The sequence below is a fragment of the Eleginops maclovinus genome, chromosome 19 (genome assembly GCF_036324505.1).
Source record: "Eleginops maclovinus isolate JMC-PN-2008 ecotype Puerto Natales chromosome 19, JC_Emac_rtc_rv5, whole genome shotgun sequence".
NCBI lineage: Eukaryota > Metazoa > Chordata > Actinopteri > Perciformes > Eleginopidae > Eleginops > Eleginops maclovinus.
The window spans coordinates 11,610,895-11,625,229 of record NC_086367.1 but is presented as its reverse complement, the minus strand read 5'-3'; the positions used below and the strand labels follow the sequence as shown (position 1 = coordinate 11,625,229).

The window sequence follows — 14,335 nt, the reverse complement described above, 5'->3', positions numbered from 1 at the left end:
CTTCCATCTGTGCAGTACTTTGCTGTTAATATCATGATGGAGCCATAAGATGACTTGGATAACAATCACTCCACACAAAAGGATTTTGCATCTGTTGTGTGTCCTGCAGAGTGGAGATGGGTTTGTGTGTATGTACACAGCGAGCACTTATAAGGTCAACTGCAGTTCAGCTAGCTAAATGGAATCCAAACAAAAGGTCACATTTCACTCAATGACTCTTAGTGTAGGGCAAAGAAAAGCCCTCGCACGGGCAAAGAGAACGACAGAAGTGTGTTTTGTGAGAGCACTTGTACTCTTTGAGCCTCACGCCTTCAAACACACATCCTCACGCATTGCCCTAAAACATAACAATCCCACACACAACGCCAGTTTAGCAAAAATCCCAAGAAGCATAGGTAGGAAACTGCTTGTGCATAGGCCGAATGGGAAAAGTACAAATAACTATTTCAAATCGTCAAAGGAAATAACAACAGACCCTCCAAAAATACCTTGAGATCCGTCTTTATAAATAAACAATAATATAGTGTGGTGTACTCTAGAGGTCATGTGCCCCGGGTCAGGAAGTTGGGGAGGGAAAAGCAGATAAGAGATCATTAGGTCTCTGGATAATTAAACCAGAATCACAGGCTCTTATCACACCAAAGAACAGCATCTAACAGCACAGCACGCAATTACTAGATGCTTTTCATGCTGATGGTGTTCAGTGATTATGTTGAATTCCCCCTATGACACCGAGGCCTAAATCTTTGCAACTTTGAAGATTAATATTGGCCATTACTTTGATGAAAATGTGCCCTGATTCACAGGCAACTTCAATAAAAGACAATTAGGGACCACTTTAAACTCTGCCTGTGGTGCATCTGGACGACCAATCCCCCTAGAGAACACAGAGACCCCACTGTGCAGCACATAAAGGGAATGCACCTGTTCTCACCTCATGCTAACAGGTACATTAGTGTGTGAATTGCTGGTTAGCGAAGCCTGAGGGTCAATATTCTCAGGCCGGTCTTCCTGATAGGCGAACTGGTGCAGTTTAACAGCCCTCTTCACACCAGCACGCTCTTCCCTCTCCTCCATTTATCTCTTTCCTTTTCCTGCTGGGAGGTTTTGTCTTGCGTGAAGCAATGATGCTTTGACTATGAGGGAGGATTTCCTCAAGGCTACAGTGGCTTCTTCCACACACACAATTAGCCTGGTAATCACTCAAGAGCTTGCTCTGACACAAAAACATAGTTGGCTGGCTTTCATGCCTGGGAGTGTCCTTCAATTATTTATTTACCAAGTGCCACACAAATAGCAACAACAAGAGGACAATGACTGAAAAACATATCTTAAAATGGAAATGCCTCTGATTAAACCAACAATATGTAATTTTCTGCCACTAGGGGGTCTTTCAATCAAAACCGCAACCAAAGATCAGTTTGGTGGCCTCGTGAAGTAACGTGGGTTCATGTCTTCTTTGTGTGAGGCCAGTTATTGACAAATGTCGTCACCTTTTCAAAACAATCACATCAGGTGATTAAAACTGGTAAGAGTAATACATCTTCACATTAAAATCAGTGGTCCTACTATCCTGCTTAGTATAGAATGGACATCCCAGTAGGGAGCCGAGTTGCCACTAATGCTTGCTCAGGTTCTTTTTGTCTTTACTTCAGACCAGACGTTCTGGAGGTTTGCAGTGTGAACTCAGTTATCTACAAAGACCCCGCCCTCGCCAAAACGAATGGACACAGTGAGTAAAACGGTTAACATGTAAGCAGTTTCACGCCAGAAGAAATTCTCCAATGCTGGTCGCTATTTTGGTTTCTCTGACACCTTAACATCCACACGTCTTGTGACTGAAATCTGGTTGATATAGTAAAAAGGTCTACGATAAATTGTGCCTAAAACTGTATAAAAAGATCTGATAAAATGAGCAAAAGTAATAAATTGCCAATGCAGGCAAACATAAAACGGTTTCCTTAATTCAAATGATTGGAAACATTTGGGGTAATGTACGAAACCAACACAACTAAATATATATCACACTGTAGGTCTAGTTATTTGCAAACATTTTATGTGGAAATGTTGCTCATGATACTTTTTAAGTGTAGCAGGATATGACATCATTCAGCTATAGTGGCAGATGCTTGCGACCTCTGCTGCCTCTCCATGTGTCCAAGGAGGAGCTGGTCTGTTGGGATCAATATGAACCATTGAAGGGGACGGCCATGGTTTTAATGCTCTCTGCCTGGTTGGGTGGGAGGTATGTGCTGCCGTCCCTTGGCACATTGGCACACAGACAGCTGTTACACACACAGCCTCAGGTCACCTCAACCTGATTTACGCACCTGAGCAGGAGCCTTTTTAAAAACCTGTCTTGTTGAGCCATAAATGACACTGCATGCTCCAATGATGTCATGATAATACTGTCCACCTTACGTCTTTTCAGTCACTTTAATCAGGTGCAGTGTCATCTGCCAACAGCGCGACATGATGTCAGTGACCAAAGAGTGTTGTTGGTTGAGTTGTAAGGGTAGAAGAGTGCTGACATGGCTGTGTTTTGTCAACAGGGCAGCAAGAGGGTGGCTGGAAAGTTCCACAACTCCATCTGAAAAGCAACCATAATGTCAGGGTGTCTGGATTCAACTTAATGTCAGCTGAAGGTTTGTAGGTTTAAAGTCTTTAAAATCAGACCTCCATAGCAGATTTTACTCCTGTAGGTAATTTAGAACATATGTTTAAAGGTTGCAGAGGCTGAGACACATTTAATAATATTAATTTACTTTCATGCCTCAAATTGTCAAAATATGGCTTCATATGTCAAAGCCATTTACTGCAGACACACAATCATGTTTTCTCCTCAACTCTAATTCAACATTGGATCCTTTGCTAAAGCACATTCAGAGTTTTTACTGGAAATTTGGGTGACACACATATTTTTCAAAGTTTTGCCTGAAACAGTTAAGGTGAGTTGAGATTTATATTCTGAAGGAAGTATTAGGTTAACACAGGGCAGCTCAGATCTGGTAGAGAAGGAAACCACCCCTCGCCTTTCTAATTGCTGCAGCAGCAGGTGATTTCTCCTCCGAGGGCGACATGCTCAGATGCCTCCGATCCATTGGCAGCGCACATCAAAAGCCCCATTGATTGGCCAGACAGATTGGGGCGTAGAGATCAAATGCTCTGTAAAGAAGTGTTAAACTGCTCTGCCTTAAACAGAGCAGATTTCTAGACTAAAAGGGGGCCATCTGTTAGCACTGTAGCTAATTTCCAAAAGCGCTTGCCCAGATTGTTGATATTATTGGAACAGTGGCCAGAGACAGTCTAAATCAGAACCAAAGAACACGGAGGGTCGATAAATATGAGAAAGTGGTCTGCCCAGCCTGAGTGCATCTAAGGAGAAACACCATGTATTTTTTTTAAATATCATCAGTACAGTGGCTGAACACTAGTATACAGAATGCCATGTGACTTTTTAGTTGTGTCATCAGGTTTGCTGTTTTAGTCACTCGATGTCCAGTACAAATGAACAGTAAATATGTATTGGCATTTAGCAGAGAACAGTTTAATTAAAAAGTCCTTTGATGCCTTTTTTGATGGGGGAAACTTCTTCATGTGTTTTGGCAATAAATAAGTATAATCCGTGTGTTGGTATGATGTGTTTTTAATCTGTTGCATATACTTGAAAAAATTGCTGGAATGAAGTGAGCCAAAACAGAACATTGCTGACTGGATTAAATTATTAGGATTTCAAGTAATGAGATTTCAAACATTTTGTTCAATTTATGAGCGCTTTTCAGAGGGCAAGCTTTCCTGGGAAAAAACATTCGTCTGTCAAAGAACCAAACAATTGCATCAGGCGCTTTCTAATAAGTAACAACTTGCCTTAGTCCAAAAGAACTTTCCTACCTCTTCGTTTTCCAATCAAAATGTTATTTTTAGGGGTTTGGATGCCAGCTGAAAAGCCATACAACAATCAGAAGTCAGCTTTACATAACACTGTCACGAAGAAAAATGAGGTTCCATACAAGGCTGAGATAGATCTGTGGTGGGCCGGTGTCTGTTTCCAAAGCTGTGTTTATTCTAGAGCAACACATCAGTAAAGAGCCTGTTAGAGTAGTGTTTGCATTGGCCACGAGTAAAAAACCCATACAGCTAAAACGTGCTATTATTATATGCCATAATTTACGTCTATTTACATATACAAAAATGAAAAAGATCCAATATGTAAATATTAAGAAAGCCTGATGAATGCATCACCAGAAAAGGCACTTTGCTGCATCCGATGATATTTTTTATCTAGAAGATCGGATCCGAGCATCGCTGCTTGTTTAGTTCAGTCCAAAGCTTTACAAGGAGTTGTAACCTGAGCTACAGTAAGGAAACCTTAACCGTGGCCCATCAAATATTAAAGTGTATGGATGTTTTGACATGTATGAAGGGAGGGCAGGAGCACCCTTGCACTATACACTTGTCTCTACAAAAGAGATTGATGGGGCTCTAGAGTCCATGGCAGCCATATAAACTATAGTGAGATCCTTCACAGATAAAAGCATTAAAGTCATGTTATACACAGAGCAGGAATATGGGATTAAAATTCTGTACAGGGCTGCATTGGTCCTCCACAGGATCTGTGTCAATGGTGGGAACGGCAAATGCTTCAATACAGCAGAATGTGAGATGTCCGGGCCTCTTACTCACACTGCTGCACACTCAATAGTCCATTGTCTCTGGCCTAAAGTGGAACCTCAAACCTATAAGTCAAAGGTGGGGGGGGGGGGGGGATATAGAAATGAAGTCATCTCTGCAGGAGATCTGTTCAGCCAGACACCTTCATGGCCAGGGAACGGTCCCTTAATCCTGTTCCCTCACTGTAAATCCTCCCAGACAAGTTGGCCTGATGAAGGGGGGATAAAGGTAACAATGCCCGTGCCCAGCATGAGTTTACATGTGATAGAAAAATGTACATGGAATTTGAATTTATTTTCTTAGCAACTTTTATATACTGTTCAGTTCATTTTTCTCTTAGAACAATTATATGTACACATGAGAGCAGAGGGGAGGTTTTTTCAACCGGTTCTAGTGGATGTTAGTTCAACAAACATTGTTGTGCTACATGTAGGATACAATCTTGACTTTAATTTATACAAATGTGCTTTCAATTGAGGGCATTATTGCTGGTGGTGGTAAATGAAGTGCCTGAACAGCTGGGTGCTTGCACTTGTTATGGTATTTTTATTAAGCATAATAAACGAGGTAAAACATACGGGCTGGTCACTCTTCCTCTCCTTCTATATGCAGCACAGCAGGTGTCCATGTGTGTGCGTGTATATACAGTATGCCTGTGTTTGTGTATAACCTCTAATTAAACTTTACAATGTTTTTTTCAACCCAAATATTTAAGAAAGTAAATTACACGTAATTATGGTATGTAAGACTGTTCTGTAAATATTTCCAAAGAAACATTGCTTTAATGTAAATTTGAAGCATTTACAGTAAGTAGGCTATTGGACCTCCAATCTTTAGTAATTTACGCGCCAGATTTGTTGTGGAACGCGGGTTTCTCAGCTGATTTATGAGAGAGGCGATGTATTTGCAACAATAATTTATTATCACACAGCTGAGGAGTTACCTCCCGCTCCTTCCTCTCTATCTAAAATAAACACAAGAAACAAGAGAGGAGGCTGAGCGGCCACACGAGTTAAAGACACTCGGGGTGTCCAGGCGCGTAAAGACGCACAATTAAATCATTGATCTTTGAAAAAATGTCCGTTTTGAATTTTATAGTTTCTTCTAAACGTGTATTTAACATCCGTGTTGAATATACCCGTGTTTTATATGCATTTGTGTTTTAGTTATTTGTTGGCATTTAGTGTAACTGGATAAACAATGTGCATGCAAAGCCAATACAATAGCTTTTTTTCTAAAAAAGGCGAGTAAAATACAACGAAAGATGATATTCCAAGAATTGAAGAAGTAGGTGGATAGGAGAGGGGGCGGTGTTTAGTGACTGACAGTGTGAGTACCACTCTGCCGTATATAAACTGGGTCGGACGTCAAACATCCCTCACTGGGAGTCACTATGCTCTGATGCTCCGCCACAGGCACGCATCACTGTTGGCAATTCAAGCCTCGCATCAGCACAGCAGACTCAAACCACATCTGACCGGCACGATGGATGGTCCACATAAAGACCGCAGACAGTCTCACTTGTGGATATTGACGTTACTGACAATTGTCTAACATCTAGCAGTGGATAACTCGGTCTTTTCCAACTTCTTCTTCTGGTTACGGATTGCTGAGCTGGATCTTGTTCTACAGGCTTTTGAAGAAGGATTATATTTATTCTAATCGCTGTATTTGTCATCACGCCTTCACCACTTGGAATAGGAACGTTTTTTGTTGGAGGACAAACTGATTTTTTAAGGATACGCACATCAAACTCTAAAGAATGGCCGTTTGGTTCACCGCTGTCCTTACAATAGTTGTAACATTATTTACTCAGGTAGACTATATTTTTTTTAATTCATATTTGCAAATTGGGAAACAAATATTTTAGAATCAAATGTTGCATTTTGTGGTTGTGCTCACTTCTTGTATCCTTTTAGGTTCTGGGATCAGGTGTGTTCGAGATAGATCTCCATCACTTTCAGAATACTAAAGGTTTGCTGGCAAATGGACTTAGTTGCAGCATGACTGGCTGCAGGACTTATTTCAGGGTTTGTTTGAAGAACTTCCAGACGGTGGTGTCTCCTGGAGACTGTATATTTGGCAAAGCCACCACACCTGTTCTGGGCACCGACTCCTTCAGCATCCAGCAGGACGCCAGGCTGCGTCTGCCGCTCAACTTCACCTGGCCGGTAAGAGCACATGTCCTGCCCTGCGACTAACTTTCAATATATATATATATATATATATATATATATATATATATATATATATATATATATATATATATATATATATATATATATATAAAAACTTAAACACCAAATATAACATGAGTTTATATAAACTGCATCCAATAAAAAAATTCCTGCCTTTTTATATCTAAAAATAGACAGTGTAGAGGACTGAAACTAAATCATTCATTCTCATAGAATATCCCCTTGGCATACCATCTTTCAAATGTTTCTATTTTATAATGTTTGATCCCAATTACATCAGTATTTCACTGAAACATAGAATGGCCATGAAAATATGTGTAATTGTTTTTAGTCGAAGATTTCGGTGACATCTATTTCCTCTTCTGTCCCCACAGGGTGCTTTCTCGTTAGTAATTGAAGCCCGGTATTCTCCTGCAGCGGACCTTCCTGGAGGTGAGGAGACGTGCACTGCTTGTCCACCACTAGAGGGAGACATGCCTTGTTTAGCCTCAATTACTTATTACCTATCGCACATTTCATCCATAACCCTCACTTAACATGCTGCCAAATACATCTGGCATTTACAGCGTTATGCATTCATGTTTGTTAGGATGCCTTGTGAGTCACACGACAATTCTTCACAATCAAATCTCTCCAAACACAATTGCACTTCCCTTGTTTTATTTTTGGCGTGCATGGGAAAGTGTAGCTACAGACTTGAGTGAAAATACCAAGCCCTGCCAACAATCCCATGACAGCCTTTTCCTGGATTTTACACCTTTTTTTGTTAGGTCCCTCATATAATGGTCACATGTGAGAGGAAAAGGAAATTTCAGTGTGCAGATTGTGGATTGTTGAATCGCTTAATGAATTATCGTTTTATCCACTACACAAAAAAAAAACTGTTTCTGATCTAAACTCGTGTTTTTCTGTCTGATTTGTTACTTGCAGATACCACCAACCCTGAATTCTTGATTAGTTCTTTTTCCATCAAAGGACATTTGGGAATAGGGCCTGAGTGGTCCACGGATGTGAATAAGGTGGCGCAGACGGAGCTAAGGTACTCATACCGGTTCATCTGCAATGAACATTACTACGGGGACACTTGTTCCAAAATATGCGCGCCGAGAGACGACCTTTTTGGCCACTACACCTGCAAGCCTGATGGGCAAATAGCCTGTCTACCGGGATGGAAGGGAGAATACTGCCAAGAACGTAAGCAAGAGATAAGACACCATGTGGACACTTTGTTTGTTTGTGATAAAAGGTCATAAAGCACAGGCAAGGGTAACCTAAACATTGCTACATGAGGGAGTCGAAATAGGAGGTGACTTGCATACAATGCAGGTATAGACTTTGTGTGAAAGCCTCTAATATAAAGATTTTCTTTTAGTTTTTTTTTTCTTTCTATTTGGCGAAATTATTCATAATTAATATAAACTGCAAAGTGACATAAAGCCTACATTTCAGAATAATTGAGGTATAATGTCTGACATGACCCGTTGCGTAAGCACAGGTGTGTATTTTTGGATGTGAGGAACGCAGACAGTCTGAGAGCAGCTTTAAGGTGAAATTTGACGACAGAGAGCACTTTCTCTGTGGGCGCGTGCGGTTTAATCCAGGGCGGTGGTCGCCAAGCAGCGCACGCCGGGGTTAATCGCGGCATTATCGCCCACCACGCGCCACTAAATTGCGGGCTCTATTGTTGAAGCGGTGTAGGGCAGCAGCTGCAAACGGGGCTCGAACTGCAAACCGAAAACAATGGGGCAGCTGTCCTGCTTTTTTTTTTTTTTTTTTAAACAAGCATCTGCTCCTGCACTCACCAGTCTTTTAACACCATAAAATCATAAGAAGTGAATGAGACATACATCACATAATGTTTTCCATTGAACAGGGCAGATAACAGGTTTTAGTGCGAAGAAAAAAAGGCATTCAAAAGTGATATAAGTCTAATTACCAGCTTGTCATGGAAGTCAATAAGAAACCTAAATATCTGCTTTTGTTTTGTTTTCTCAGCAATCTGTCTTGAAGGGTGCAACGAAAGTAATGGAAACTGCACATTACCTGGAGAGTGCAAGTGAGTATTACCGATTTAATTATTTAAAATATTCTAATAAAATGTTTATTTATGTTCATTGGAAGCTGAGGATTCACAAACTGCTTTATCACATTATTAAACATTTGCAATAACCAAATAACTGAATAAATAAACCATGAAATAACTTACGCTGCCTTATTATGTAACGTTACGGTAACATTTTATTGATTTCTATGTATTTCTTTGTCTGTCTGTTTTCATTCATCTCGAGGATTATCTCTAGGATTATGATACAGTGGATAAAAAGATTAGTTTGTAAATATTGTATTTTTTCATTAGGCCTTCTCTCTGTCATGTGTTTGCTAGAGAGACAGTGAGACTATGAGGGCAGATTATGACTGATCATTTGTGTGTGAGCCAACAGTCATGTCAACCTGTTTTTTTGTGAACAGATGCAGAGAGGGCTGGCAGGGACTCTTCTGTGATGTGTGTAAACTGCATCCATCCTGTAAACATGGTACCTGTAAAGAGTCGTGGCAGTGCACCTGCAAGGAGGGCTGGGGAGGAATCTTTTGTGACCAAGGTGTGTAACTCCCTCTGTTTTGTACATAAAAGAATGCTGCCTCCAATGTGGTGCATCTACTTTGGTTCCATTAGTAATGTTTCCACCTGTTTGTTTGCAGATCTGAACTACTGCACCCATCACAAACCCTGTGCCAACAGGGCCACGTGCATGAACACGGGTCAGGGCAGCTACACCTGCACCTGCATGCCTGGCTTCAACGGGGTTAACTGTGACTTGCAGGTCAGGGAGTGTGACAGCGATCCCTGTCGCAACGGAGGCCACTGCCTGGTGAGTCCGGAAGTCCCTCTCTCTCCTTTCCCACAACACAGGCTTTCCTGTTTTTGTTTTTGCCTCACTCTATCTACTAGTCCAGGAGGATGCTATCGATTGTCAAGTCAGTAAATGACCCAGTTCACAGAGCTTGTACTGTAAATAGAATTCCAACTAAGGATAATGGGGTTGTCAGGGCATTCGTGAACAGGATATGATAAAGAAAACATCTGACAGGGAGCTTTTTGATAAACTCTATATCTTTCTTTCCCCCTGCAGGACTCTGAGAATAGCTATAGGTGTGTGTGCCCACAGGGGTTTGAAGGGACACACTGTGAGCACAGGATGCTGACCTGCGCAGATACACCCTGCTTTCATGGGGGCAAATGCAAAGAAGGGGACAATGGGAACACTTACATATGCGACTGTCCAGCAGGCTACACTGGGCTCAACTGTGAGAAGAAAATGGATAAATGTACCTCTCTGCAATGCACCAATGGTAATACATCACTCTCTTTACATAAAAAATAATTATTTCTGTATCATTGATAAGTGTCTCGCTGCAAAGAGACAGGCTCAGACTCACCTTCTCTGTCCAACCCTTTCTGCTTCCTAGTTTGGAGATAAAGGGTGATATATGAAATTGTGCACATAATAATACATCAGCACACGTTAGCATGGGTTCATTAGTTTCAATAAGACTTCACATACATGTTTAGCACCGATGGAAACCAAACCTCAATAATTAATATAAATGATATCTGTTAGTAAAGTCACTTAACCGTATGCAGGAAATAACTAAGTTAGTTTGTTTGCTAATGTGAGCTAGCTATGCTAATATGGTTGGCAACAAACATTAGTGTTAGCTGAAATGATCCCATTAGGTGATTTGAAATGTTTCCCCTTCGGTCATGATGCTAACATTACAAGTTGTAGTTATCTCAAAATATTAGGTTGTATTGTTTACATTGGTGTTATTTGCGTGGCATAGTTGTAAAACAATGTATTAATTATATAATCCAATTAGCTTTCTTATTTATTACCTGTAAGCGTGATTATAATAATTTTTACTTAAGCGGTGAGATGGGCCTGAGCCTAGAGCTCCGCAGCAGGATGCTATTGGTTACTTTTGTAAGAAATGATCTAAATATGAAGAATTCTTATTAAATATTTGTATATCTTTTTGCATAGGTGGACACTGTGTGATCCAGGATAACCACCGATTGTGCAGCTGCCGCTCAGGCTTCACAGGACTCCGCTGCGAGATCAACATCAACGAGTGTGCCAGGGGCCCGTGTGCAAATGGCTCCACCTGCATTGACGGCATCAATGGCTACACCTGCACCTGCGCCCCCGGGTTCACAGGCCGCCACTGCGACAAGCCGACAGACAGCTGTGCCCTCCAACCCTGCCTGAACGGTGGCACCTGCACCACTGGAGCCAAAGGCCAGCCTACCTGTAATTGCCCCACCCATTACGGCGGCCCCCAGTGCCAGTCCCAGGAGGGGCCTTCACCCAACACCCCCAGCCCCAAAGGCTGGGATTCTGGCAACGAGTTGAGTTTGGCAGCCATCTGCTTGGGAGTGGTTCTGGTGGCTGTTCTGGTGCTTTTCTGCATGGTAGCAGTATTAGTACGTCACGTCAAGAGACAGAAGAACAAGAAGAAGCAGGACTCAGAGACCATGAACAATCTCTTCAAGGCTGACTTTCAGAAAGAGAACCTTGTCTCTATTCCGGAGTTGAAGAACAACAATAAAAAGGTTGATGTGGAGTTGGACAGTCCCAGGGAAAAGTTAAATCACAAACACATCAACCACTATCACCTGGACTATAAAACCTCCATGGGGTACAAGGATGAACTGTCCCTTTTGGACAAAGATGGAAACTGTGAAAAGAGAATAGAAGAAAAAAAACATTTGAGTAGAATGCACAGGTGAGTCCACAGTAAGACCTTTGAGATGTTTTTGAAAGAGAATCAATTCAGGTCCAAATGAGACACTGTTTTTATACTCAGTAACTAACAAGATGCATCTTTGCTCCGCAGGGAAAGATCAGAGTGTAAAATATCAACAATATGTTCTCCCAGAGATTCAATGTACCAGTCTGTCTTCTTGGAAGAGAAAAACGAATGCATCATTGCAACTGAGGTATATTGTTTTTCATTATTAATCTGCATATCTTTAAAGCAAAAGCCTTATTATTTACAAGAAATTGCATTTTCATGTGTGTTTTATTTCAGATGTTCATATTAACTTGTATGTCTTCTTCTTTTCCAGGTATAATTAATGGAGGATATTTTTCCCTGTCAACATTGGATTTCTTGTGGACTGTTTACAAATGTGGAGAGACTGGGATTTATTTAAATACGAGTTGCTGCTCTTGAAAACTTGATAACTGGATGGAACCGATGAGCTCTTCGAACTCGATAGAACTGAAGCTACTAATCTTCGTGGGAATGTAAAGACTGAAAAGATTATAAATAATGAGCAAACCAGACTTGCGGTTGCGCCTTCGATGTTTTCGACACATACCTTTGTCTGCTCCGTCCAAGTTCATCCAAGGGCAACAGGCCAACATGTCCATGCCTGCGTGTTGATTAGAGGACTATCTTGATGTACTGCGGTAATTAGCAATCAACAAATCAACTTACTGCCAACAGGCCTTTGGAGGGAGCCAGCCTTTTCCAATTATTTGGTGGGCTGCAATGCGCTATGCAAACAACAATCAGCATTGTGCTTAATCAAAAAGGGACAAAACTACTGAAAACGGTTCATATCAAGGATATTTAAGGTTTAATTGTTGTTTTTATAAAGAATGTATGCAGCCTAGATCACAAAGCCTTATAAATGTGTTTAAAAGCATTGTGCCCCGCCTTATCTTGAGTCCTTTGCACATCAAAATGAACATAAAGGATCAAAAGATGCAATATGCTGTTATAGCGCCATGCAGGGAAACTCATGATAAGGCATTGTTTCACCTTATGCAAGATCACCCTTAAATGAAGACAAAGAAAAACATGAAGTGACTATCGTACCAAGGACGCCTTCAAAGAAAATTACTGAACCAATAATGTTATTTTGTAAGATTAGTATTTCATTAGTTAATTTAAGAATATGAAGCACTAATATTTCTCTCTTTGTGTTTTATAAAATAATTTTGTATATACTGTATATTTATATGTTGAGATTAGAAGTATGAAATGTTTTTAAGTTGATGCCCAGAAAAAAGTTGAATTTATTTTTTAAGTGTTGGTGTTTAATTTGTATTATTTTTTGTTATAAAAAGACACAATGAACACATATCTGGTACACTGTTTGTTTGTCGGTCCTCGTTGGTCGCGTGTACATGTGGTCAAATAGAGCCCCTGATTTAAATGTTGGAATCAACTAGAAACTTTATTTGCTTCAGCCGGTGTGGAAGTGGCTATATTTTCTATAGAAACAATGCTATTTAGCCTTGTAGCATTTCTGTTGGTTCCATGTGTCCATGATGTCTGTGTCAGTGTGATGTGGAATCAATGTGCTAGCAATCATTCAGTGGAGTCGTGTAATTGGCAACAATGTTAGGAAATACTTAAACAAAAAGATATATATTTAAAAAAAGAAAAACTGTATGTGATAATAAAGAATCCTTGTCGTCTTTAAACAGTACGTAACTGCTTCTCAGACCTGCTAGTTTATTTTTCTGAGCTTAAAAGTCAGAGGTAATGTGAGATGTGAGGAACTCAACAATATGCTTGTGCGTTAGTCAACGGAGAAATCTGCATATGCCTTTTTTATTCAAAACACAGCAAACGTGGGCCCCACAGGCAAATTGTGCCAAGGCCCCATGAGGTAGAGCACCACAACAACCCAGCACACACTGTTAGCTTAAACGTCTACTTTTTTTTGGATCACAAACAATTAAATGCAATTGTAATACCTGAATTCTAATACATCATAAATAGGTATAGTCAAAAGTATTCACCTAGGCTCTTGCAGCTTATAATGAAGAAATGTATTGTCCTACCACTTGGTGGCAGTAAGCTGAGTGTAAAGTTAGAAGAACATAGTTTATTTCACATCTTAGCTCATTAAATATCGTTCGAGTGACAGGCAGAGAACACATTATCTTAAGCAGTTCACAAGTGATCATAATGTGTGTGAATAAAAGTGTGTGCCAGACCTGAACAGACACCAATGCTTAATAAGCTTAATAAGAAACCACATAACAGTCACAGCTATTTAAAGGTTATGTGATTACCTTCTGCACTTTCCCTTGCTGTTTGACACCCAAGGTATAACTTTCTTTAATGAATAAAATAGTCATGATACAGGCTTGCATGCCTTTGAGCATGATGTAAAAAAGAAATTGTCACATCACATGGGCATGTTAGTCAACAATTCCAAAGATATAATCCCTACAATTTTGTTATCAGACCTTTTATTCGTCAGTTCAAACTGAAACCTGGGTGTTTTCCAACTATAAAGTATTTACTGGTAGAGATGTATGTTTTCATCAGCTGGGTTGTATCGTTCCAACTAAAATCAACCTGATTGGCTTATCCGTTCTCTAAGCCCGCCCCACCGGTGATTTCATTGGTCCGGACCGTCTGGCTCTGACGTACTCTGAAAA

General features: G+C 40.5%; 1 protein-coding gene across 1 annotated transcript; it reads left to right on the top strand.

Annotated features, from left to right (window-relative positions):
• Positions 1-5,828: 5,828 nt before the first annotated feature.
• On the top strand, positions 5,829-13,366 carry LOC134881911 (delta-like protein 4). The gene is made up of 11 exons (XM_063909512.1): positions 5,829-6,487; positions 6,591-6,842; positions 7,244-7,301; positions 7,800-8,063; positions 8,865-8,925; positions 9,339-9,469; positions 9,570-9,739; positions 10,001-10,220; positions 10,913-11,654; positions 11,766-11,868; positions 11,998-13,366. Exons 1-11 carry the CDS (start codon positions 6,434-6,436, stop codon positions 12,001-12,003), a joined length of 2,061 nt encoding a protein of 686 aa, XP_063765582.1. The 5' UTR covers positions 5,829-6,433; the 3' UTR covers positions 12,004-13,366.
• The last annotated feature ends 969 nt before the right edge of the window (positions 13,367-14,335 follow it).